This window comes from Podarcis liolepis (assembly GCF_965112155.1).
Source record: "Podarcis liolepis genome assembly, chromosome: 18".
Classification (NCBI taxonomy): Eukaryota; Metazoa; Chordata; class Lepidosauria; order Squamata; family Lacertidae; genus Podarcis; species Podarcis liolepis.
In genome coordinates, this window is record NC_139572.1 from 230,577 (window position 1) to 257,009 (window position 26,433).

A 26,433-nucleotide genomic window follows, 5' to 3' on the forward strand; every position below is an offset into this window, starting at 1 on the left:
TTCTATAGAATAATTAACAGATAATCAGTGAAGCAGTTGCAGTCTGTAAAACACTGTGCTGCAACTACGCACAGTCCTGTGCCCTTGGCACTGAACTGCCCAATGTTTGCACAGGGATTAGCAAATCCTCCCTTGCTGTTGTTGTTTGGGTCTGTGCTTGTTTTTTCAAAAAAAAAAAAAAATTTCCATTCATGTCTACAAAGTCGTCCTCGTGTGTGTGTGCTAGTTCTGTTTCCTAACGCTCTCAGAAGCCTTTTTGGTAGTGAAATGGAGCATGGAAGCTCGGGACTTTAGCGGAGCTGCTGTAACACAATACAGCACTCAGACAAAGGTGGTCCTGTTGCCTTTCAAAGGGAAGCTCCTTAAATATTTTAGGCCCAGGCCTAATGGTTGTGATCTCTGTGTGTGTGTGTGTGAGAGAGGTGCTATCTTACAATAGTGTGAGTCCGCCAAAGCTGAATTGTCAGCTTTTGAAAAGCAAAACTTTGCATTAACTTGTCAGTGTAGGAAAAGAGGTGGAATGGGAACACCTAGCTGCTTTAAGTGAATTCACATCTCCAGGGCCTGATGAGCTGCACCCAAGGGTGCTGAAGGAGTGTGCGGATGTAATCTCAGAGCCTTTGTCTATGATCTGGGAGAATTCTTTGAGGACAGGTGAGGTCCCTACAGACCGGAGGTGGGCAAATGTGGTTCCCATCTTCAGAAAGGGGAAAGAAGACCCAGGTAACTACCGACCGGTGAGCTTGACATCGCTACCAGGAAAGGTTCCAGAACAGAAAATTCAACAGTCGGTTTGTGAGCACCTAGAAAAGGATGCCATGATTTCTAAGACCCAACATGGGTTTCTCAAAAATAAGTCATGTCAGACAAACCTCATTTCTTTTTGGGATGGAGTTACAAGCTTGGTGGATCAGGGGAATGCTGCGAATAGAGTGAATTTTGATATCAGTCAAGTTTTTGACGGAGTCCCCCATGATATTCTTGTGAGGAGGCTGGTAAAATGTGGGTTGAATGAAGTAACTCTTAGGTGGATTAATGGTTCCTCATCATCCTGGATAAAAGTAACAAGTGGGTGCTGTCGGGTTCTGTCCTGGGCCTATTGTTCAACATCTTTATAAACGACTTGGATGAAGGAATTGGGGTGCTCATCAGATTTGCAGATGACACCAAACTGGGAGGGGTAGCCAACACCGCAGAAGACTGAATCAGAATTCAAAGTGACCTCAACAGATTGGAAAACTGGACCCAAACAAAATTAATTTCCATAGGGACAAATGTCAGGTTCTGCACTTCGGCAGGAAGAACCAGATGCACAGATATAAGATGGGAGATACCTGGCTCACTAGCAGGACATGGGAAAAGGATCTGGGGGTCTTGGTGGACCACAAGCTTAACACGAGTCCACAGTGGGATGCAGCAGCAAAAAAGGCGAATGCTATTCTAGGCTGCATCCACAGAAGTCTAGTGTCCAGATCAAGGGAAGTCATAGTCCCGCTCTGTTCTGCCGTGGTCAGGCCATACCTGGAATCCTGTGTCCAGTTCCGGGCATCACAATTTAAGAAGGACGTTGGCCAGCTGGAAGGTGGGCAGAGGAGGGAGACCGAGAGGGTCAAGGGTCAGGAGACCTGCTTTGCCTTCGAAGGCACCATGTTCAATCCCAGGCATCTCCAGGTGGGGCTGCTGCCTGTCAGTGTAGACAATGCTGAGCGTCAGGTGAACCAGTGGTCTGACTCTGTGCAGCAGCTTCCTGTTTAAACCAGTCCTTCAGTCATAATCATGAGGACTAGAATCTTACTGCCCTTCTCATAAAAATCAGGTAAGTTGCTCAGGGGTGGACAGACAGACAGACAGGTCCCAAGTTCAGTCTGCAGGAACCCCAAGTAGGGGTGGGAGTGGTCTCCTGTCCGAAATCCAGGCGAGATTTTGCTGCCAGTCAGTGTAGACTATACTGAGCTGGGTGGAGCGAATGGTCTGATCTGGTACAGAGCAGCTTCTGGAGTTCCTCTATAGTGGACCTGTAATGTTTTCAGCAGTCTGAAGGAGTTTTCTGTTTCCTTTTGCCATAGTTTTGGGATCTCTGCCCTTCACAACTCAGGGCCTTCAGAAATCTCCCATCTCTGTCGGCAGGGACAGAAAGGCCCATATTTGTAAATAAAGTGTGTGGGTCGATGGAGGGTTTTTTTTTTTGAATGAGTTATTTGAGGCTGTTGCTTCTGTGACAATTCTGCCTCCTCCAGAGGGGGCGGCAATAAATCCCAGTTTAGCAGGGAAGAACTTATTGAGCCAAAGTGGTTCACTTGCAGAAATGTGCCTTTTATTCCCCCACCCACCCCCCGGCTGCCCAGTTTTGCTATAATGGTAGCTTTCCCTTTTTAGCCTTGGCATGATTCATTGGTTAAACATGCAGCTCAAAATTACGGGTTTATGTAGACTAAACCGCTGCCTCGGACAGATTGGCGGGATGGGATGGGGACAGACACTCTGCTGTGTTTTCCAGAGGCTGTGATATGCACAAGGTAAGAGTTCTCTGCGCGCTTTGCGAACCCTTTGACGCCGAGGTGCTTTCTGTCAGGTTGTGCAGGGAAGCCTTGGGCTTGAGAAACAGCCTCAGAATTTCTCTCTGCAAAAGGCTCCGGCAAATTACTTTCTACGAAGCCAGAAATTTGCTTCCCTTTTCTCTGCTGCTTCGGCTCTAGCCCAAATAGCAGCTCCCTCCTCTTAACCCAGCGGCCCTCCCTTGGCAAACAGACCATTGCTCCAAATTGGAAGAAGCTGTAGTTCTCAGTGCCCAGGAAAGGGCATTCGCTGGCACCAGAGCCTTCTGAAAACCTCCAGAGGAAAGCGATTCCACAGCTTCCCCTCCGTGGCTTAGCTGAAGGAGAAGCGAGCTGAGTCTCCTATGTGTCATGCCTTCCCCTTGGAAGGAAGGGAGGGAGGAAGGAGGGAGCTCTCCGGGTCCTCATCTGCCTTGAGAGCGGGGCGGCCTCCCTCCACTCCGGTAAGAACTCAAGACATGCCTGGGGAGGAGAATTTGCCTGACCCTTGACTTCTCCCCTAAGTAGGCGTGTTTCCTAAGCGGTCACGTTGCAGCCGGTTTGTTCCGCCAGAGCCCACGGGCAGCAAGAGACAAAGCCGCGTCTGTTCCTGGCCTCTCCTTTCCGGCAGCACGGGGTGCCTGCTTTGGCTAAATCGACGGGTCACAGAAACGGCCTTGGGGTGGGTTCCCTGCCTCACTCCTGCCAATGGGGAGGCAGCCGTTCACCCCTTCCTCTTTGCGGCCCCCTTTCCTGCCATCTTCCTGAGGCTCAGGTAAACTGTCCCGCTGCCTTCCAGGATTTGCAACAAGGCTGCCCATTTTGTTTTGTATTTCCTATGGGAGGGAAGGAGAAATGCCGCTTCCCTACTCATTGGGAAAAGGGGGCAGAGGCACGAGAGCTCAAGAACAACTCTCCCCACTTGTGGGACCCAGTGACCAGAATTCAGGGGCCTACTGCTGCAACTATCTCCAGTCTGGCTATTAGCCAGGGGTAACCTTATCTTGAAGACAGGAGTGCCTGGCGTGCTCTGGTCCATGGGGTCACAAAGAGTTGGACAACAACAAACCTTTTCTTGCATAAAACACTGCAGAGCACTGCACACGTTCCTGGGTTCTTTGTGACCTTTTAATTGGGCCTAATGACAATGCATTTTATCCTCTTGTCTCCTTTGGGGAGAACAAATGAGAGCAAACACTCATCCCTTGGCCTGGCTCTTCCTGCCTTCTTTTGTGCTGCTTTGATGACGCCTGGCTGCTTTTCAGGCTTAGGACTCGCTTTTTGGAAAGCATCTTTGGAATGGCACTGCTGCCTGCTAAAACCCTGGGGGCTATCGAGCTGCTTGTTTCCTCCTGTGGCTCAGAATATCCTGGAGGGCAAGTGCTCCTTGATGATAAGATGATGGGGCCGGTTGTGGTCATGTCAATTGAGTGTGGCTGGTGTGACAGATGAACCCAGACCTTGCCAGGCTGCCTCTCCCATTGAGTACAACATGATGGGCAGCTGACAGCTGACTTTCGGTGTCACAAAAAGGCTGTAAATGGTTCATTACTGCTGTATTAGCAAGGAGGGCATGCTAAAAGCTGTATATCTGTAGTGTGGAGAAAGCAGATAGGGAGAGGTCTTCTCCCGTTGTCTCCCGCACTGGAATTTGGGGCCAAATGTTGGAAGGTTCAGGACAGACGAAAGGAAGTCCTTATTCACATAGGCACTGCGGAATTTGTCCCCACAAGATGTTAGTAATGATCTCCAATTTACATGGCTCAAAATCGAGACAAATATACCATCAAAGGCTGTAAGCGATGATGGTGCCTCGGAATGTCAGTTTTTGGGAATCGCAAGCTATTCTCTTAAGTTTTTAACACAATGCTGTCATTTTGCTCCCCAGGACAGGTGATGGCGAGGTGTTCTTGTTTCAGACGCCAAAATAACTTGGTCAGAGGAGGGTACGCTTGGGGAAAGGGGGACACCCATCTCCTCTTCTGCTCCAGGCACAAAAATGTATGAAACTAACCCTGGCGACTGGCTCTGCGAGTCAATGTTCTGGAGAATTGCAGAATCACAGAGTTGTGGAGTTGGAAGGGGGGTGCAAAGGGCCGTCCAACTCCCCTTTCAGCTTGACCCTGGCGATTCGGCCGGGCTGCTTTCCTTCACCTTGCCCACCTGCTTGGGCGCTGAGTTTTTACCTTCTCTCACAGCTCGGTGTTGGGCTGTTTTTACAAGTTGTCTTAAGGTGTGGCTCCTCCCATCGAGAACTGAAGTTAATTCTGTGTGCATAGGGCTCTTTAAAAAAATGTCACTGTCCATTTGCGCAGGTGGCTGCATTTTGGGGTCCCTCTGCGCCTGGGCACCGAGGCTGAGACTGGCCTGTCAGTTGGACGGCTGTGGCCGTTGTCGCCTCGTGCTTCTCTGCCTCCCTGCTCTAAACAAACTGGAAGCTTTTTTTAGAGTTGTATCAAATGAGTAGACCCAATGAAGTTATAGGACATTACAAACTCCGTTGCATCTGTATCATGGGGGGTCTACTCTTGAGTAGAACTTGGTTTGATACAACCATTGGAAAGTACTTTGTAATGAAATGCTTGCAAATGTTTCAAGATATGGCAATAACATTCCTTACAGCGGATTTTAAGGAAAAAAGTGAAGGCACTCGGAATTGTTACCATCCTTGACTGTGAATGTATGTACCACTTCGGACTAATCACGTGAAAGAAGCTAATTGCAGCTTCTGATCTGCAGATTTGATTACTGCCGTGTTCATTCCAGCTGCTCGGTTTGGCATCTTACAATGTTGCCAGCTAATGTTACAGATTTCTTTTAAAATGGGAAAAAAATTTCCACTGAAAAATGTGTTGTAGAAAATTTCCCTGAGGTGGGAAAGATCCCCCACATTGTACCATTTCCATGGAAATTTATCTTCCTCCCTTGGAACATCAGAAATCCAAGGTGATGGTAGTTTGGGCTTGCCTAGACCTGGAGCAACGCTGGTGTCTTCAAGGAGCTTAAAAAAACAAAGTCATATGTGCCCCTTTGCCATTTCTCCTGAATCTTCCCCATCCAAAGCAGCTTTTGTGTGTTGGAGAGTTTGATTTTGGGTCTGTTTTGCCCAGGCTTTGCCGCAGAGACTCGGAGCAGCTTGTAGCAAACAGTGCAAACTGAATGTTCCTGCTGTGAGGGTGCGTGTCATCTCTGCCCCAGGAGCAATGGCTCTGGCCCCCTTCCAGACGCTGATGACTCCCAGCCACATTGGTCACCTCGTCTCTGCAGACGCTTCTGCTGGTGTTCTTAGGAGCACAGAAAGCTGCCTTGTTTCAAGTCAGACCAAGGATGGCTCCTGACATCTCCGCCATCTTTAAGTTCTCAAAGTTCTTCACCTAGCTCAGGGTTGTCCTCTAAACTAGCCAGATGTTCACTCAGTCCCAGTCAGTCCATCATTTGAAAAAATGAGCTGTCTTGCCCCAAAATGGCAACTAGACATTCCATTTTGGCGACTGCAACCTCGGTTTAAGGAGCCGTTTTGTGTCCTACTTATATATCCTGAGTTTCTAACGCTGCCAGTGAGGTAGGTTAGGCTGGGAGAGAGTGACTGGCCCAAAGTCACCCAGTGAACTTCATGGCCGAGTGGGGATTCGAACCCCGGTCTCCCAGGTCCCTTGCCCAGCGCCTCCGCTTTGGGCTCCTCCCCTGACCCGCCTCTCTCCTTCCTTCTCCTTCCAGATACCCAGCCCCGCAGCCGAGCCCAGGGCGGTATGCCGAGGCAGGATGAGCGCGAAAGATGCCGGCGGTGCAGCTTGCCCCGAGAAGGCGGCCTACACTCTTCATATTTACCCCCAGCTCTCGGCCGAAAGCGCCTCCTGCTGCCGCGTGACGGCAACCAAAGACGCCACCACCGCCGACGTCATCCGGGACGTCATCGGCTCCCTGAGCCTGGACGTCTCTAAGCACTACGTGCTGGTGGAGGTGAAGGAGTCGGGCGGGGAGGAGTGGGTGCTGGACGGGAACGACTCCCCGGTGCACAGGGTCCTGCTGTGGCCCCGGCGGGCGCAGGATGAGCACCCCCGGCAGGACGGCTACTACTTCCTGCTGCAGGAGAGGAACACGGACGGCAGCATCAAGTACGTCCACCTGCAGCTGGCCTCCGGGGAGGACGAGGGGCGGGAGGAGGCGCGGCGGCTGGTCGAGCGGGGCTTCCTCCCCTGGCTGCAGGAGGACGTCAACGACCTGTGCAACCTGCCCAACCTGACGGAGGCCACGCTCCTGGAGAACCTCCAGCGGCGCTTCCTGAAGCAGAAGATCTACACCTACGCCGGCAGCATCCTCATCGCCATCAACCCCTTCAAGTTCCTGCCCATCTACAACCCCAAGTACGTCCAGATGTACGAGAGCCACACGCTGGGCAAGCTGGAGCCCCACATCTTCGCCATCGCTGACGTGGCCTACCACACCATGCTGAAGAAGCACGTCAACCAGTGCATCGTCATCTCCGGGGAGAGCGGCTCCGGCAAGACGCAGAGCACCAACTTCCTGATCCACTGCCTCACCGCCCTCAGCCAGAAGGGCTACGCCAGCGGGGTGGAGAGGACCATTCTGGGCGCTGGGCCGGTGCTGGAGGTGAAAAGCAACCCGTAAAACTCTCTCTCTCTCTCTCTCTCTCTGCTGTCAAGTCCTTTTTGTAGCCGGGAAGGATGGGTTCGGTCTCTGGGGGTCTCAGGTGGGGAGGATTGCTTCTGTGGAGCTCAGGCCACTGGGGGACAGGGTGGGTGGCTGGTCTAGACGGGCTCGCTCGGAATCTTCTTAGGTCCTTATGGGAGATTCAGGGCAGGCATAAGAAAGTACAGTACATCTTTGCCCAGTGCTTGGCTCAACAACAACAACATTATTGATATGCCCCCCCTCTGCCGGGGTTGCCCCAGCCACTCTGGGTGGCTTCCAACAAATGAAACAAATTGTGCACAGTAAAACATCAAACATTTAAAAACTTCCGCATACAGAGCTGCCTTCAGCTGTCTTCTAAAACTCAGATAGTGGTTTATTTCCTTGACATCTGATGGGAGAGGGGGCCACCACCGAGAAGGTCCTCTGCCTGGTTTCCTGTAACCTCACCTCTCACAGGGAGGGAGCCGCCAGAAGGCCCTCGGAGCTGGATCTCCGTGTCTGGGCTGAACGATGTGGGGGAGACGCTTCTTCGGCTATACGGGGCTGAGGCCATTTAGGGCTTTCAAGGTCAGCACCAACACTTGGAAGCGTAGCGGGGAGCCGGTGTAGGATTTGCTCCCACGGGCTGTCATGGTGACGCCCAACTTGGATGGCTCTGAAAGAGGGTTTGACCAATGCGTCAGGCTGCTGCCGAGGGCTACCGGCTGCGAAGGCTGTGTTCTGATTCACCAGTGAGGAGAGATGCTTCTGTTGTCTCCAGCTCCTGCTGGCAGTCTTCCCTTTGCGAGGACGGGAGGCTGGTCTACATGGGCTCGCTTTGCCTGGACTCAGCTGCTGCAGGGCTCCTCGGTTGTTCTGATGTGGGTTTTTAAGCCGCTCACTATTGAGGTTTTGGACAGCCCTGAGGAAGGAAGTACTAAGACGGGGCCTTTTCCTCTGTGCAGGCCTCTCCTCCTGACCCTCTCCTTAGCAGCATCTTCCTCCCCCCCCCCCCAAATTTTTCCCCGGGATTTCAAAGACCTCTCCTTATTTAGTCATATTTGACCCATGCTGTCTTTCACAAATGGAGGTTAAGAAACAGGAGCAGGGGAGGGGGGGGTCATTGGATGTTGGCTGCCGTTTTCTTTTCTAGTCCTGAGCTGAAGCTGACCTCATGGCTTGGTTTCACTTAATCAGAGCGAGAGGCAGCAAAAGTCTCCACCAAGACCCAGCCTTCCCGCACTCTGCTTTGCATAGGCCTTTCTTTCTCACCCCCCCCCCAGCTGCTCTTTTTCTGTCACATGCTTGCTTCTGTTTCCTAATCCTCGGAGAGCAAAGAACCCTCTTCCTCAAATAGGCTGGCTGCAGCTCAGGTGAGCGGCTTCCGTCACTCCTGGGGCCTTGCAGAGTTCCAGGGGGCTCCCAACACCAGCCTGTGCCGTTTCACCACTTCAGCCCACCAGGCGCCCTCCAAATGCCTCAGGGACTCCGGATTTGAGGAAGGTTTGCTCCTGGTTTGCTCTTCTTCTCCCCAAGATCTCCCACAAGGTAGAGGAGATTTAGGGTCAGAGTTTCCCTTCTCCCAGGTGGGCAAGCCCCACCTGCCCCTCACTTCCCTCTACAACAGGGGCAGAAACCCCCTTCTTTACCGTTGGAGCCCCTCTTGCTCTCGCCCACTCCATCCTGTCTTCACATGCAAGGGAATCCCCTGAGGGTTTGAGACCCACCAACAGCCCTCGCCTGGCTTAGCCAGCCAGTTGAAGCCGCTTCCAGAGTGCGGCCCTTACTGCACGCTGACAGCTGAGTGCAGGGCGGGGACCAAAGGTGGACAAACTACCCCCAGAAGGAGCATGACATGTCCCCCACCAGAGGTCTCCCCCCCCCCCCGTAACGCCCTGTACACCCCAGAGCAGTTTACAATAGTAGTACATAAAGCCGTATGTAAAAAAAATGAGCCAGCTGTTGTGGAAATGTGTATTCCTAGTTGCCTGAAGGAATAGACAAATTGCCAGCCGGTGCTTAAAAATGGAAAGAGAAGGCATCTGCTCAGCTCAGGAGCACGCAGGGAAAGCACTCTATTCCTCCTATACATGGGAGGAGCACCTGAGAGACTTCCGGTTGCAGCTCAGGTTTCAAGGTGTTAAGGACCACTGGAGAAGGGAGCCAGTCACTCAGTAGCAGAGCAGCCGCTTTGCAGGCGGACTGTCCCTGGTTCTTCCCGTTATCTCCTGGTAGGAAGGAAAGACCCCTGGAGAGCGCAGACCACCCTTGGCTAAACAAAGGATTAGTCTGAACTGGGATGAGACAGTTTCTTGTGTTCCTCAGAATAAGCATAATAATCCTTTTCCTGTGCTGCAGACCAGTCAGCTCCATTTATTATTTGCATTCAGAGCCTTTAATCTGGGCGGGGTTCCAGAAGCATAATACAATAAATACTGTTAAAAGCAGAAAATAACAACTGGGGGGACGGGACACAGCCACTGTTGAGCTTTCAGGAGAGCTGGCTCAGGCTTCTTGCTGTCCTCGCCCCTTATTTCCAGATGTCTCTGCATTTTTATCTGAATATTTTCTTTGTACTGTGGAACACCCAGGTCTGTGGTTGCTTGCTTGAGATCACCAGAACAGAAGAGCCTGCAGGGTCAGGCCAAAGGGGGCCCCTCTAGTGCAGTGTCCTTGTCCTTACGGTGGCCAGCCAGACGCCTGCAGGAAACCCACAGGCAGGAACTGAGCCCAAGAACTTTTAACTTGGGGCTGGGGAAACATTTGTGGCCCTCCTGCTCCCAAGCATCATCAACCCCAACAGCCAGCATGGCCCAGTCTTCCGTGGAGGAGGAGGAGGAGGATGGGAGTAGCATCTGGAGGGGCCACAGGTGCTCCGCCTGTCCTCTTCTGTAGCCTTTCTCAACCTTGGGTCCCCAGCTGTTGCTGAGACTACAGCTCCCACCACCCCTAGCTAGCAGGACCAGCGAAGTTGTAGTCCAGCAACATTCAGAAAGGCTGCTCTAGTGAGTTTCTCAGCAAGGCTTGCGATTTTGCTCGGACACCTAAATAAGCTCCGCTCTCTTAGCCCCTCTGATTTCTTAAGCCCAGGTAAGGAGGATCCACCTCAGCTGGCAAACAGAGACAGGCGCTGCCCCCCCCCAAGAAACCTTGCTTCCATTCCTAAAGTGACTTGGCCAGGATGCTTCGGAGCCTGTCCTTCCCTCTCCCCTCCCCACCTCCGCCAGAAAGCAGAAGTGAAGATCTCTGAGGCTTGGCTGCCTCTTTGAGCTTCTTCCACTTGTGGTCTGTCGGCCAAAACAGGAAGGAGGTCGCTGCGGGGAGCCCCTTCGGGATCAGCTGATGCCATGGCATTGGTTGCTGCTCACTCATTCAGACTTTCGGAGGGGGAGAGGGGAGGGGAAGGCCTTCAGGCTCCATTTGAGGAAAAGTTAAGAAGAGCCTGGTGGCTGAGGCCAGCGGGCCATCTAGTCCAGCCCCGACTGGACGGCTCTTCTGGGAAGCCCACCAGTTAGGGGGACGTGCGCGCAAGAGCCCTCTCCCCTCCTGTGGCTTCCTGCAGCTGGTAGCATTTCTGCCCCCAGCAGTGGCACCAGAGCATGGGCATCAGGGGTGCCTTTGGGAGGGTGCGGCCAATGGTACTAAGGGTCTTCAGGTGCTCTGAAATAGCATAAGGAAATGCGAGGACTCCTCCCAGAATGCCTGTGTGGCTGCAGGCTGTTTGGGAAGCGGAGATTCTTGTGTGCAGTAGTTGGGAAGAAACACCCCCCCCCCCCACACACATCTGCCTCCAGAAATTCATTTCTTGGAAGTTTCCGAGAAAGGGCTCTTGCTCCGGTGCTTTCGGAGTCATGCCTGCCTTCTGGCACGGGGAAGAGAGCTCTGCGTTGAGCCAGACTCATCTCAAGCCCTTGGCTTCTATGGCTTCAGGGACGACTTCTTTCATGCCACCGGACTCGCCAGGGGATGAAGCCCAATGAAATGGGGGCCGGGGGCCGGGAAGAGAGCTACTGGCAGCCTTTTGGGGCACAGATTCCGTTCTGACCCTGCGGGTAGCATTTTGGAGAGTGTTTCTTTTTCGTTCTCTTAATCTAGCAACCTACTTTGGGTTTTGGTGGGGGGTGGGGGGTTCTCTCTGAGAGGCTGTAAGAATAGGTGGGTACCCTTTCTCAAAAATAGCCACATTTCGCTGCCACGGACATGGTTTGGGGACTTTATATGGCCCGGCTTGGGTTTATTTATTTATTTATTTATTTTAATCAGCTTTGGAGAATTTGCTCTGTAGTTGGGCTAAATACCACACAGATGAGGTCATCACACTCTTGGGTTCCTTTCAGAAAACCATAGGCGGCTTACATGGGTAATTGTAAAACGGGGCGGAGAGGAAAGGAAATTAGGAGATCGGTCAGGGCAGCTTTTAAACCCAGGCTTCCCAGTTCAAAATTCATGGTGTTTCTCAAAATGACCTCAATGCATCCTGTTGGAACAACGAAAAACCTGTCGGTTTGCAACAAAATGGAGCCTGCGTAAATCTAGGAATGTAACCTAAAGTGCAGGGAGGGATTTGGGGATTGAGCTCTCAGCAGTCCTTGAAGCCAGTAGGGTCAAAGGTCTTGGATGGTGGTGGTGATGATGATCTGGTAACATCTGGAGGGCCACAGACCTTCCTCACCCCTGACCTAAAGCCTTCTTTAGTCATCCAGCCAACAGACATTCAGCTGTGAGGAAAGATTGCAGCATCCGGGTCTTTATAGTAAAGAGGAAAGGCGAGTGAGAGGTGACTGTCCAGTTTATAACATTCTGTGTGGCTTGGAGAAAGCTCCTTCTTCTCCCTCCCTCATAGCGCTAGAATTCATGAAGTGAAGCTGAATGTTGGAAGGTTCAGGACAGACAAAAGAAAATGCAGGGTTAGACTGTGGAACTCCCTCCCACAGGAGACAGTGGTGGCAGGAGCCCTCTTACCAAAGCCCTCCCTCCCCTCCTGCAACCTTTCGGAGTTGAATTGTTCTGGAAGCCCCCTTTGGTCTTTCTTTGGGGTGGTTTTTGTCCCCTCACCTCCTCTCCCCTCCGTTTCTCACTTTCTTCCTGGGTTCAGCCCAGGGGGTTGCAGCTGATGGGGAGGAGGTCATCAAGTCAAGAGGTTTTCTGAGAGAGGAGGGTGAGGGAAGGCCCCAGCTTCCTCTTTTTAAAAAAAGAAAGAGCCCTGCTTATTCTTCTGATGTCAGAAGGATGTTGTGTTGGCTCTGAGACTCTAGGATAAATGAGTCAGCCCCAGTTTGGGGTTGGTTTCCGCCCAGGCCTGTGAGCTAGATGCTAAATGTTGTGGGTGTTGCAGCCAGCTGCCTGTCACAACGCAGGAGTGTGTGTGTGTGTGTGTGTGTGTGTGTGTGCACTTGCAGGAGGGGAGTAGGTGAGAAAGATGTTTGGTCCAGCCTCCGGGCCTCGTTTCTGGCATCCATCTGTCTCCAGAGACAACAGAGTGAACCTGGGGGTGAAGTCAAACTGTAACCACTGATGGGGGTCCAAAGGAGGATTGGTGCTGAACTTTGTTTTACAAGCACAATAAATTTATATAGTACGGTTTTCTGGATTTAAATAAGACTGGGTGATGTGCTGCCAGCACTTTGAGCTGTGTGTGTGTGTGTGTGTGTGTGTGTGTGTGAGAGAGAGAGAGAGAGAGAGAGAGAAAGAGCTTTGTTACTCTATCCGAGTGTCAACAGCAGAGCCTAGCACCTGCCGAGTACGGAAAATCTCTGGTTTAATCCTGGCTGCCTTTAGTTATTTGAGTAGAGAAGAGGAACAATTCAGCTCTTTATAAGCATAGACCATGGTTTGTCGACCGTGAGGACTAGAATCGTACATTATTTTTAGGGCAAGGGCCACAGCTCAGTGATAGGGTGCAGGCTTTCCTCGCTGAATGTCCCAGCAATCCATTTAGGACTGGGATTGTCAGCAGTCCAAGAAACCCCGAGAGCTACTGCCCATGAGTGTCGCCGAGGGGGGAGCTGCCCCCCATCAAGTAAATAAGTAAAAATACTTGAACTGACCAATGCTACTGTCAGTCGTTTCTGAACTTTGCTGCGGACATTTGCCTCATTATTTCACTTCACTGCAGGCCTTTGGAAACGCAAAGACGGCCCACAACAACAATTCCAGCCGGTTTGGGAAATTCATCCAGGTCAACTATTTGGAGAACGGCATTGTCCGGGGGTGAGTGCAGCTTCCAGGCTCTTGGGGGGGGGCAGCGTTGTTCTTGCTGTTTCACAAAGCAGTTGTCCTCCCCCAGCAGAATATGGCTGGAAGTGAGAACCCCTCTCTTCCTTCCCCCCTTTCCGTTCATAAGGGAAATGGCCTGCTTGGCTCCACGGATTCTAGCACCATAGAACCTTGTTGCGGGGGGGGGGGGCAGCTGGTCTTTCTTTTCCTCCATTCACTCTTTTTTTCTCTTGGTGGATTCCAGGGCTGTGGTTGAAAAGTACCTGCTCGAAAAATCTCGCTTGGTGTCCCGGGAAAAGAACGAAAGGTGAGGAGAAAGTCTGTGGTTTAACTTGAGATACATGGTGAATTTTACACTTTGGAAAAGGGAAAGTCATCGCTAATAAATTATTATTATTATTATTATTATTATTATTATTATGCATCCAGAGTAGGAACCGAGGAGAGATAAGGGTGGATGAACGAGGGAGGGCTCAAATAATTTAGAAGCCAGAAATCTATTAAGACGTGCAAAATCCCTGGGACCTGGGATTAAATCTCAACAGCCAGACACTGCCTTTAAGCCTAATGCGCTGTGTAGCTTGTTGTGAAGACAAAATGGGCACACTCAGGGGTGTAAACAGGAGCGGGCAGGTAACTTCCCAAATCTGCAGAGGCCCATTCCTGTCCAGGGGGTCCGTTGACCATCTTCTACAGACAATCTGGATCCACTTCAGGTGCGCAAGCGATGAAAAGAGTGAGCCAAGCGTCTTCTGTTAACAGACGTGTGTGTGTGTGTGTGTGTGTGTGTGTGTGTGTGTTTGTTCTCCTTCCCGAAGGAACTACCATGTGTTCTACTATTTGCTGCTGGGCGTCAGCGAGGAGGAGCGTCAGGAATTCCACCTCAAGCAACCCGAAGACTATTTCTACCTCAACCAGGTACACAAAGGCCCTCCTTATGTGAGCCTGGCTGGGACAGATGGCAAAGGCGCTTTTGTGTCTGCCCCACGCTCCAGAGGTAGTGGCGGGGGGGGGCACACACCCCAAACAGGCCTCCTTTGTTCCCACTCAAGTGTTCAGTCTTGCTCAGCCCCAGAAGGCCAGAGGTCGCGTGTCTTGAGGAGGGCTTCCTAGCCGGGTCAGGCCTGATGCAGCCAGCTGGACACCCCACTCTTGAGCACCACATGCCTCCCTCTTCTTTTTTTAATAAAAAAAGTTATCCTTGTTTTATTCGTGATATTTAATACTAACACACACATATCATAGAGTCGTAAAGTCGGGTGGGACCTCATCTAGTCCAGTCCCCTGCAATGCAGGAATCTCAGCTGAAACCTCCGCAGCCTCTGCTTAAAAACCTCCAGGGAAGGAACACGCACCATCTTTTGAGGGAGACCACAATTTTGTTTCTCTGCTTAGATTTAGCCGTTCATTTGCTTTTTTCTTCTTGCAGCATAACTTGAAAATTGAAGATGGGGAAGACCTCAAGCACGACTTTGAGCGGCTAAAGCAAGCCATGGAGATGGTCGGCTTCCTTCCGGCGACCAAAAAGCAGTAAGTGCATAAGAAGATGGGGAAAGCCCTGCAACGGGGGGGGGGGTCAGGCTGGCTCACAGGGGGTTCAGTTCTCACAGTGGATAACTAGACACCCCAAAGGGAAGCCTTCCATGCTGAAAACATTGTTGTTTAGACAAGTCTACCCAGATATTTAGAAAGTTGCAGCCAGTTTTATTTTTTATTACGCCGCCCATCTGACTTGAGTTGCCCCAGCCGCTCTGGGAATCAGCACATGCAAGCTGGTGTCTTCAACTCTGCTTTCTGTCTTTTTCTTTCTCCAGGATTTTTTCAGTCCTGTCTGCTATTCTGTACCTGGGGAACGTCACCTACAAGAAGCGGGCGGCAGGTCGGGACGAGGGCCTGGAGGTCGGACCCCCCGAAGTGCTGGACATTCTCTCCCAGCTCCTGAAGGTTCCAGACCCCCCCCCCATTCAGAAAATCTGCCAATTGATTGCCGGGGGGGCGGTATGGAGGGGACAATTGCACCCAACATTTTACTTATTATTCTTCCCAAACATTTAGTTCTCTCGTTCTTCTTTTCTGGAGGGCCACGGAGCTTCTCCACCCCGGAGTTTAAAAGTGATCCAGGAGTGGTGGAGGTTTATCTTGGGGGGGGGGGATATATGTGGCCTCCAGATGCCGAACTCCCATATATCTAATGGATGTATTTCATGGACTGAGGGAGCAGGTCCCTGCGGGACACTCTGAGCCAAGGGGTAGCAAAACCACTGCAGGCTGGCTCTGTCAGGTCAAGCATTCCTGATCTTGCTCCCGCCCTCCCCACTCTTCCAGGTGAAACGTGAAATCTTGGTGGAAGTATTAACGAAAAGAAAAACGGTGACGGCGAACGACAAGCTGATCCTGCCCTACAGCCTCAGCGAGGTGAGATGGCGTGTGCCAAGAGCTGGCCAACGAGTGTTACTGATAAGAGCACAGAGAAAGGCGACATTTGTTTTTTTAGGAGTAGGTTGGATCACAGGGTGAGCTGAGCTGATGGGCTTCTTTATTTCGAGGTTTTCATAAGCTGCCTTAGGACGGTTCTCATGATTTGAAAGAAAACAACTAAAGAAAAAAAGGAGAAAAGTGTCATAACAGCAGGAGGCCCAGAGATACAGCTACAGCAGATGGGACGTGGGTGGCGCTGGGGTCTAAACCACGGAGCCTCTTGGGCTTGCCAGTCGGAAGGTCGGAGTTCAAATCCCTGTGACGGGGTGAGCTCCCGTTGCTTTGTCTCAGCTCCTGCCAACCTAGCAGTTCAAAAGCACGCCAGTGCGAGTAAACAGGTACTGCTGCAGCAGGAAGGTAAATGGCGTTTCCATGCGCTCTGGCACTCGTCACGGTGTCCCGTTGCGCTTGAAGCAGTCTAGTCATGCTGGCCACGTGACCTGGAAAAGCTGTCTGTGGTCAAATGTCGGCTTCCTCAGCCTGAAAGCAGAGATGAGCGCTGCACCCCAAAGTCAAATTCGACTGGACTTAACCCTCCAGGGGTCCTCACAGAGCTGAGAAGGCCTGGGTTCAGTCTGGGGAACGATGCCCTCTTGAAGCCAGAGTGGCTGCCAGTTAGTGTAGACAACACTGATCTTGGTGGACTCGTATGCTGTGGGTATTTTTATACTGTGTACTGCCCTGAGATCTATTGATGTACAAGTAAAGAACACTAAGAGCAGCGCGGGTCCTGCGTGGAAGCCTCCCTTCCGAGCATCTGGTTAAGTCAGTGTGGGAACAGGACCAAGAGGCCCCATCGAGCCTGATCTTCTGAGATTTCCTCAACGCTCCTTCGCCTGTGCCTCTTTCTCCAACCTGCAGGCCGTCACGGCTCGTGACTCCATGGCCAAGTCTCTCTACAGCGCCCTTTTCGACTGGATCGTCCTGCGAATTAACCACGCACTCCTCAACAAGAAGGACATGGAGGAATCTGTGGTGGTATGTCTTCAGGGAACAATGGCAGCCTCTGGGGCTGGGCGATGCTTGCTTTTCAACGTTGCCAGCTAAACATCGTGATATGCTGATATATCACGATGTCTGGAATGTAGAGGCATCGGCGGGCTTTGCGGTTTCCCCCACATTGTGATTTCTGCATAGTGCACACACAGACACACGCATCATGATTTGCAGCAGTTATGAAACCGATATCACGATACAGACTTCAGATCGGTTTGGGACGATAGATCAATATATTTCCCAGCCCTAGCAGACTCTCTGCCCCAATTACACACCCAACGGGCATGGCCTTTCTTGCCGCTTGCAGTCGGCAAAGATCATGGGCCCCACTGTCCTCCTGACGCCACCCTCTTTTGCTTCGCTCCTTCCTCCCTCCCTCCCTCCCCTCCCTCCTTCTCACCGTACAGTGCTTTTCCATCGGGGTGCTCGACATCTTTGGCTTTGAGGACTTCAACACCAACAGCTTCGAGCAGTTCTGCATAAACTACGCCAACGAGCAGCTGCAGTATTATTTCAACCAGCACATCTTCAAGCTCGAACAGGTAAGGAATCGCTTGGGGGGGGCAGCTTCAATATTCCAGGGCTGAAATGTTGGCGCTCCCAGCCTCTCTTTCTGGCCCACAGACCTCTCTCACCAGGCCTTGCTTCTTTCAGGGTTTTCACCCTGCTGGGAATGGAAATGCCTCTTTTCCTGCTTGGATGGGAGGATAATTGCTTGGATCTTACTGATAATTTAATTGTTTTACCTTGCTTGAAAACCCGCTTTCAGGGGTTTCCCCTCAGTAAATGAATTTCATGAAATGAAAACCATCCTCCTTCAAAGCACCCACCTCTTTGCACAAGTTAAAACCACCGCATGACCATTTGTCCTGCCCTCTGCCAGTCAATTCCATTGGATGCCGCCCCTCCCCAGGGGACCCCCTCATGAGGCCAGGGGACATCGGCTTTTCAAGGGTCTGTTTCCTTTGTCCACAGGAAGAGTATCAGAGCGAAGGGATCGCGTGGCACAACATTGACTATACCGACAACGTGGCCTGCATCCACCTCATCAGCAAGAAGCCCACCGGCCTCTTCTACCTGCTGGACGAGGAAAGCAAGTGAGTTCAGTTGGCGCAGAGCTTGGCCTTCGACTGAGCTTTGCTCAGAGCAAACCCCGGGAAAGAGTGACATTTTCATGGAGGGTCCCTTCTGGCAGTTCCTGCAGCCAAGCTGGTGCCAAACATCTTGCTCGGCTTTCGTGTGTGTGTGTGTGTCTGTGTGTGTGTGTGTGTGATCTGACAGGCCAGGACCTCCATGCACACTGCCCATGCCTGCGCCCCATGGAGGTCACTTTGGTCAGTTTTATTTCATGCCTGGAACCACACTCCCTTGCCTCTCAAGACAGACGCCACCGACAACAATATGAGAAGTGTTTGTCTCTTCGTTTCAGCTTCCCGCATGCCACCAGCCAGACCCTCCTGGCCAAGTTCAAGCAGCAGCACGAGGACAACAAGTTCTTCATTGGGACGCCCGTCCTGGAGCCGGCCTTCATCATCCAGCACTTTGCAGGCAAAGTGAAGTACCAGATAAAGGTAGGAGGGGGCAGAAGCACCAGGTCGGGGGTTGCCTGCCTTGCTCTGCCTTTCGCCTTCACCGGCCCTCCCTTCCCTGCAGGACTTCCGGGAGAAGAACATGGATTACATGCGGCCCGACATCGTCGCCTTGCTGCGGAGCAGCGACAGCGCTTACGTCCGGGAGCTCATTGGGATGGACCCCGTGGCCGTCTTCCGGTGGGCCACGCTCCGAGCCGCCATCCGAGCCATGGCCGTTTTTGCGGAGGGCGGCCGCCAGAGAGCCCAGAAAATGGCAGGTGTGTGTGACATTTCACAATATTCATTTAAAATAAAGGTAAAGGGACCCCTGACCATTAGGTCCAGTCGTGGCCGACTCTGGGGTGGTGGCGCTTATCTCGCTTTACTGGCCGAAGGAGCCGGCGTCCAGCTTCCGGGTCATGTGGCCAGCAGGACTAAGCCGCTTCTGGCGAACCAGAGCAGTGCACAGAAACACCGTTTACCTTCCCGCCGGAGCGGTACCTTTTTATCTACTTGCACTTTGAGGTGCTTTCGAACTGCTAGGCTGGCAGGAGCAAGGACTGAGCAACGGGAGCTCACCCCGTCACTGCGGGGATTCAAACCGCTGACCTTCTGATCGGCAAGTCCTAGGCTCTGTGGTTTAACCCACACCGCCACCCGCGTCCCTTTGCCACTTAAATTGATTTAAGGTTCTTCATTTAAACAACCTTAAGTCAATGACTTCCCTTCTTTTCTTTCCGTGGTTCATTTTGCATACCATACATCCCCGCATGTTTTGTGACTGGAGGCAATGAGCACTTTGTCTATGGCCTCCGGACGCAATTTCCCCTCACAACGGCCCTGCGAGGCAGGTTAGGCCAGGAGAGGACAGTGAGCAACCCAAGGTCACCCAACGAGCTTTGAGCCCAAGCCTCTCTTGAACCCAAGCCCTCTACAGCCTGTTTTTCTCTGTGGCATTGAGCTGCCAAGACTCCTCTATTGCATTTTGCTGCAACAGACCTAAAAGCTGGGTTTCTGCTCTGGAAAAGGGATGGATTGCAGCTTTAATGGCTGGCAATTATTTGCCGCATAATGGCGCCAGCTTTGACCCCAGGAAGGCGCAGCGTGTGCCAAGGCTGATATCATTTATCGAGCCGTCTAAAACCTTCCTTTATTCTTTCAGGCCCTTGAATTAATTATTGCACCCCGCTGCTTTTATCTGCAGTTTCCTGATCGCTTCTCGTCTGCTATTGCATTGTGAGGGGCCATGGCTCCTGCTTGCCTGCGCGAGATCCCAGGTGCCTTCCCTGGCGTCATCTCAGGGGCAGACTTTTGTAATATGGCACCTTGAGCAAGGATAAGATTAGGTGCTCCGCCCCTAAATATTTATTATTTTCACGCCCTCCTCCCTCTCGCTTTCCATTCTACACCTCCTTGGCTCAGCGCTCCCTTCACCTTAAATCTGGCATTCCTGTTTTTAAAGTTGGTTTTGTATTTTTTAATTCCTTTATTGTGGTAACGGGGAGGCAGGCTTTTTGCTGTCATGCCCTACGGCTTTTGAAGACGTATCTGTTTGCTCAGGCGTTCCTCAGCCTCTCAACCTGAGTCTCCTGTTTTAATTACTATGTTGTTTCAGTGGGTTTGTTTTGCCGTGCATTTTAATTACGTGTGTCTATATTTTAATGTTTGTTTTAGAGCGTTTGCACTCCACGCTTCAGGCAAGAGGGCTCCCCGGGCGGCTCACCTACAATCCATTAAGACAAGGTCGCCCCTGTAGGCTTACAACCTAAAACAACACAACACACAAGGGGAGAAAGGGAAATCAGATGCTAATGTTTTCCTAACTGGTTTTTATACTGCTGTGAAGCTTATTTTGGCATTAAGTGTTCTGTAAACTAATAACAGATTACGCGATAATAAACCGCACAGGAGTCAGTTTGGAGAAGCAGGCCAGGAAAGAGGTGACCTAAAAACAAAAACACCTGCAAGGAGAAGGCAGGCTCCCTCTTCGAGAGGCTCTTGCCTTTGTCGGGAAGCCTTTCCGAGCGACTGAAACCAAGAAAAACCTCAAAAAGTGCGGAGGAAAGACCGCTTGTTGCCACTGGCAATCTATTTAGTGCCAACGGAGTCTCTCTCTTCTTTCTCCCCTGCCAGGCGTGGTCCGCCACGGACCCAGAGTACCCCTGGGCGAACTGCAGCAAGCCAACACCCCAATCGAGAGAGTTTATCGGTAGGCTTTGATTACTACTCTTATTTTCTTTATTTCTTTTAGACCAGAAAGGGGAGGCCTTGGATTGTGTCACTCCCTGCCCTTCTACTCATCACATCCCAGTAGTCCTGTTGCCTTCACCAATATCCCTTTGGGTGCCTTTTCGAGACTTGTAACACACAAGCTTGAAACAAGTTGAGGGGGGGAAATCCCTCGAATGGTGGGTGGGTGTGGGGCCAGCTTGAAGAAACTCTAGCGGAAAGGAGAAGCTGGGGTGAAGTGGGGAGAGAGGCGCCCTGGTTTTGTGGGAGGGGCTGAGGACTCTGGGTCCGTGCATTGGGGGAGCCAGCTTCTCCCCTTCACTGCTGTGTCCGGATTGGGGCCCTGCCTCCCCCCCACCGGCTTCTTCGGGCTTTCCCTTTATAGCATCTTCGCTTCCGCAAAGCCCCTCTCTCTGCTGTCCGAAGGGATGCGCAGGCCCTCTGCTTCCGGGGTGAGGAACCCTTTTCAGTGGGACACCTCTGAGTGGCGGCGGGGGGGGGGGCAGAAGCACGCAGGGCCCGCAAGGCGTGTGGCCACTTCCAAGGGCCACACAGAGACACTTGGGGGGAGCGCATTTGTTCTCTGGCCTGAGGTTCCTCACCCTTCCTCCTCCTTGTCGCCATCAGTGACCTGTACTCTGCATCCGCCTGGATATACACACGCTCTCTCTTTCTCTCTCTCTCTTTCTCTCTCTCTCTCTGCCTTCCTGTCTCCCCAGCCAGTGCTCGGATTATGGTGGAAGAGGTAGGCACCCCATGAAACCCCCCCACCCCTTTAACCATCTGAAATCTGTAGCTAAGGAGGTCATGGGGGGGGAAGGAAGGTTAAAGTGGACTGGTCCCCTCGGCACCTTTCTCTGATCCAGCCTCTCGCAAGAGCACCCACCCCACCACCCTTCTTTGTAATGGGTGTCGTGACTCCACGCTTGGGTTGGTGGGCTCCCCTACTTGAAGTTGCTGGTTCTCTTTTGCCTAGAGCTGTGTCCCTGGGCCGTTTCAGGGCCCCCGAGAGCCACCAGGGAGGCCGGTGGAGTCCGGGGCAGGAGCAGGGGAGTTTGGTTTGCCAGGATCCTTCTCCCTTCGCCTGGCCCCATGAAAGAACAGTTAATGATGAAGTGGCCAAGTGGGGGGTGACTCTGCCGAGTGTCACACTGATCCATCAACTGAACTTAAAAGTTAGTTCTGAAAGAGAAATGTGTCCTTTCCCTTTTAGGTCGGGCGGTGGCAGCCCTACAGGTGTCCCTGGCCTCCCCAACTCCCACCACCATTCCAGTCTCCCAGTAGTGTTGGGGAGGGATGCAATTTCCCCCCATCCCTGATCCAGGCAGTGTCCCAATTTTATCTGGAGAGATAGGGGAACTTCCTGAGTGAGTCGTGCAAACTGCAATTCTGAATAAAGCTTTTTGTAGGCTAGGGGGCCCTGGGGGTGAGCTCATGGAACTGGTAGGGCAGCGGCCCCCCCAAAGTATGGGAACTACTGGCTTAGCTTAATAACCAGGGCATCACCTTTCTCCTGCAGCTGCGTATTTGCAGCCTCTTCCTGGTTTCCAGATTTCTTGTGTCTTTCCTTTCAGCATGTTGTGTCCCTCCTGGGGGGTGGAGTATGTGTCTGCCCTCTGCCACCCAAAAGCATCCGTTGCTTGCACCCACTTTTTCTCTCTGGGCATCTGAGCCGGCAATTGATGTGGAGGATGAAGACTTTGAGGAGTGGGGGGAGGGATATGATGATCTCCTTCCTGCCGCTGCCGCCGCCGCCGTTCTCTCTGCTCGCTTCTGTATTACTCTGTTTATTCAGCCTCTCTCTGCATGTGTCCCCCTCCCTTTTTGCAGCTGCTCAGTGCTTGATTTCTCCTTTGATTGCTCTGAGGAGTTTGATATAAACGCTTTTGAGGACATCTTTGCTTTGTACGGAAGCAAGAAGTAAGTGGGGGAGAGGCGGAGGAGCGGGCTCGACAGCCGGGGGAACGCTATCCTGGGCAGACGGACCTTCCGTGCCTGCCAGGTGCAGGGAACCAGGCACACAGGGCGGGCAGAGCAGGAGAGGGGGCTGGCACCCACCCTGAGCCGCAGCTCTAACCTCGGCCTTGCCATAGCGTAAAGGTCCGAATTGGGCTAATTTCTGTCCACTCAGAATGTCCTGGCTGCAGCAGCCGTCGTGGCCCCTTGTTCTCAGCTTACTCACTGGTGCAAAAATTGCAAAACATTTTGAGAAATTGAGGGGTGGGGGACATGCCATATGCAAATAATCCAAATCCGAAGGCCGTCAGCACAGCCCAGAAGCATTGTGAAGTGTTCATCTGCCCAGGAGTGGCTTTTCACACATTTCTGTTGTCCTCTTTCTGGTTTGTGCCTCTCTCTGGAGGGTGGCAAAGGTAAGGGTTTTGTGCGTGTGTGTGTGTGTGTGTGTATGGAGGCACTTTCTCCGCAAGCATGGTGCATGAGTGGAGGGCTGGAGGAGATCTTCCTTGGCTGACCTGGGGAGCTAAACATGGAACAAGAAGCATTTGTGCAGAGCCGGGGCTATGGGGCGGATCCAGAGACCTTTAGAGTCGGAAGGGACCCCCAAGGGCCACCTAGTGCAGCCCCCTGCAGTGCAGGAATATGCAGCTGGCCCCCACAAGGATTATTGAACCAGTGACCTTGGCATTATCAGCACCAGGCTCTAACCAACTGAGATATATACAATCTATAAACCCTGAGATAATTCATCTCTGCAAACAGTGTTGGAAGGAATCTGAACAGGCGTTTTATGTAAAAACTTGGAGGGAGGAGCAATGTTGTCAAATTAATGCTTGATAATTCATGCATATTAAGGACACTAAATTGTGATTGTAGTCAAGCAGCAGCAGTACCCCCATTTACACACCCCAAACCTCTACGTTTAACAGCAGGTCAACCCCAGGACCATCTCCTCTCTTGTCACCCATCCTTTGAGCATGCCGGGCAATGATGGGTCTCCTCTGTTTAATCCCTGGTGGTTCTGTCTCTTCACGGCTGTCTCTGTGTGTGTGTGTGTTGTGTTTCCTCGTGTCGGGTGTGTGTCGTGTCTTAGGGACTTGCATGAGCAAATAGTCAGGACTATCAAGGCCCTGCCCTGGCAGGGCGAAGATCCCCGCAAGCTCCTTCAATCGCTCAGCCGGCTCCAGAGGCCCTCTTGCCACTTCCTGTGAGTTTGCGGTGGAGTGGGGCGGGGGGCGGAGAGAAAACCAAGACTTGCGTGCTTTGCAAAAGTTGCACGGAGGAGGAGAGTGGCAAGTGTGGAGCTAAGCAGCTGCTTGCAGATCCTCTGAAGAGCTTACCTTGTGTGCTAGTTAGCAGCTGCAGGGACCACCCTTCGGGTTTCTTACTGACTTGCTCGCAACAAAAGCTCAAGCGTAACAGAAAGAGGGCGTGAAATTCTGACTTTTCAAAGGCTCGGGGCTTACAATCAAAGCAAGGAAGCGCCTTGCCAGATTGCAGGAGTTGGCAAGGCGGGATCAGTGGCTTTCCATGCCACCCTTTGGATCAGGCCCCTCCCCACCCCCCCACTTAGAGTCGCCCGCTCATTATCTGGCTCACGGAGCCTGCTTTGCTTCATCTAATTCGCTAGGCATGGCTTCGCTGTGTCAGGACTGGTCGTTGTCCTCTTCAGATCACCACACAAACGCTTCTTGTTCTTTTATAAAACCTTTTATTGCGTATTAACAAAACATTCTTATAAACAGTTCTTAACTATTATTCCTCAGAGTCCCTTCTTTCAGATACCTTCTGAGCTCTGCTTCTCCATGACCAGCCACTCTCAAAATGGCGAAGGCGCCTTTCCCTTCGCTTTCCCGCTCTTTTCCTACCCTCCTGGCTAGAGCTGGCCTGGATCTCCCCTCCTCCCAATCTGAGCTAGAACTGAACCCTTGCCTTTCCTGTGAACAACCAGTCCCTCCCTGTTGTTCCTCTTGCTCCCTTCTATTAGATTCACTGCTCTCCTCCCCCCCTTGGGGAATGCTTTCTCCCTCTGATAAACTGAAAACCTCTAATTCTTCCCTGACATCACCCCCTCCCCTAAGCCCCCCTTCCTCCTCCTCGCTCTCCTCTGTTTCTGGAGGACCGAACCCTATGAACTCCTCTTCCTCGCTATCTGTCTCTTCAAAAATTTCTTGAAGATGCCAGTTCTGGGGTTTTGGCTTGTGGGGATATTTTCTATGAAATTCTCGCTGCAATTCCGTAACGTTAATTTTTTCTGCTGGTTCCCATGAGTTCTCAGACTCATCTAACCCTTTCCATGCAACCAAATACTGTAATTTCCTCCTACTTATTCTCGAGTCTAATATCTCTTCCACTTCGGTCTCTTCTTCCCCCATCATGGTGGGGAAAGGAGGTGGTTCCCTTGAGATTTGATACTTATGTGCTGGTACAAACACTGACAATAAAGATCTATGAAATACAGGGTGTATTCTCATATTTTCAGGCAAATGAAGCTTGAAAGCGACTGGGTTAATTTGAGCCTTTACTTGGAAAGGTCCCAATCTCCTTGGTTCTAGCTTTTTACACTTCCCTCGTATTGGTAGTCCCTTGGTAGACAGCCATACCCAGCTCCCTACTTGGATTTCTTCCCCAACTCGCCGGTGCCTATCTGCAGCTTTTTTGTAAGCCTCTTTAGCTTCTTCCAAATCCTCTTTCAATATCTCATGCATGCACCTCAACTCCTCTATCATTTGTTCTGCTGCTGGTACTGCTAACTGCTCCTCTTGACCTGGGAATGCCCTTGGGTGCAAGCCATAGTTTGCCACAAATGGGGCTCTGCCCGTAGACACATGCATTGCATTATTATACGCAAACTCTGCTAGACTCAACTTCTCTAACCACCCGCTCTGCTGATAACCAGCATAACACCTCAGATATTGTTGTAGTGTTGCATTCGTTCTTTCAGCTTCCCCATTGGTTTGCGGGTGTCTCGCTGACGTGAGGCTTAGCTCCACATCTAGTAACTGCATTAACCTCTTCCAAAATTGTGATGTAAATTGGGCCCCTCTATCTGAAATGATTTGTGATGGCATACCATGCAACCTAAAAATATTATCTAAAAACATCTTTGCAGTTTCCTGTGCGGTCGGAATTTTGGTACATGGTATGAAATGTGCCATCTTGGTTAGCATGTCAACCACTACAAAGATCACTGTTTGCCTGTGCGATGACGGTAGATCTGTTATAAAATCCATAGACACCACATCCCAAGGCCTTCCCGGCGTGGGCATAGGTTGCAACAACCCTGCGGGAGCTGCTCTGGGTGCCTTTGCTCGTTGACATACTTCACAACCTCTTACATATTGTGTTACTTCCTCCCTCAACTTTGGCCACCAGAACTGCCGTGTGATCTGATACAGGGTCTTTTCTCTACCAAAATGTCCTGCAGTCGGGTTATCATGATGTTGCCTCAACACTTTACCTCTTAATTCACCTGCAGGTACATACAGCACCCCTCTCCTGTACAACAATCCATCTTTTTCTTTGAAACCTTCCTCTTCCCCTTTACCTTTTCTCAGTTCCTCCATTTTCTTTTGTGCAAACTCATCTGTTACTGTCAATTGCTGGAATTCCCTGCCGTCCACTACTACGGCTGCACACCCCCACTGATCCGATCTCAGCATTTCTCGCAACTTGGGAGGTGCTTCCCCTTCCATATACTCAGGTTTGCGCGATAGCGCGTCTGCACGAATGTTTTGATGCCCAGGTATGTACTCAATCCTAAAATTAAACCCAGCAAAAAACTCTGCCCACCTAATTTGCCTTTGGTTTAGCTG

The 26,433-nt window shown here is 51.6% G+C and overlaps 1 protein-coding gene across 14 annotated transcripts in view; it reads left to right on the plus strand.

The window, feature by feature from the left end:
* The window catches only part of MYO9B (myosin IXB), a 50,313-nt gene that overhangs the window by 4,695 nt on the left and 19,185 nt on the right, over positions 1 to 26,433 (plus strand). For 6 of the 14 annotated variants that reach the window (XM_083483575.1, XM_083483571.1, XM_083483576.1 and 3 more), the window contains exons 2-15: positions 6,252 to 7,145; positions 13,285 to 13,379; positions 13,630 to 13,692; positions 14,204 to 14,303; positions 14,815 to 14,915; positions 15,200 to 15,329; positions 15,711 to 15,800; positions 16,725 to 16,841; positions 17,267 to 17,401; positions 17,835 to 17,956; positions 18,289 to 18,430; positions 18,513 to 18,708; positions 20,564 to 20,639; positions 22,490 to 22,579. In XM_083483575.1, the coding sequence (XP_083339701.1) occupies positions 6,297 to 7,145; positions 13,285 to 13,379; positions 13,630 to 13,692; positions 14,204 to 14,303; positions 14,815 to 14,915; positions 15,200 to 15,329; positions 15,711 to 15,800; positions 16,725 to 16,841; positions 17,267 to 17,401; positions 17,835 to 17,956; positions 18,289 to 18,430; positions 18,513 to 18,708; positions 20,564 to 20,639; positions 22,490 to 22,579 (2,306 nt within the window). In that variant the 5' untranslated portion in view covers positions 6,252 to 6,296. Of the gene's footprint in view, positions 1 to 6,251; positions 7,146 to 13,284; positions 13,380 to 13,629; positions 13,693 to 14,203; positions 14,304 to 14,814; positions 14,916 to 15,199; positions 15,330 to 15,710; positions 15,801 to 16,724; positions 16,842 to 17,266; positions 17,402 to 17,834; positions 17,957 to 18,288; positions 18,431 to 18,512; positions 18,709 to 20,563; positions 20,640 to 22,489; positions 22,580 to 23,711; positions 23,826 to 26,433 lie in introns of those variants that run through there. The other 8 variants (XM_083483567.1, XM_083483565.1, XM_083483568.1 and 5 more) reach the window with 3 other exon arrangements.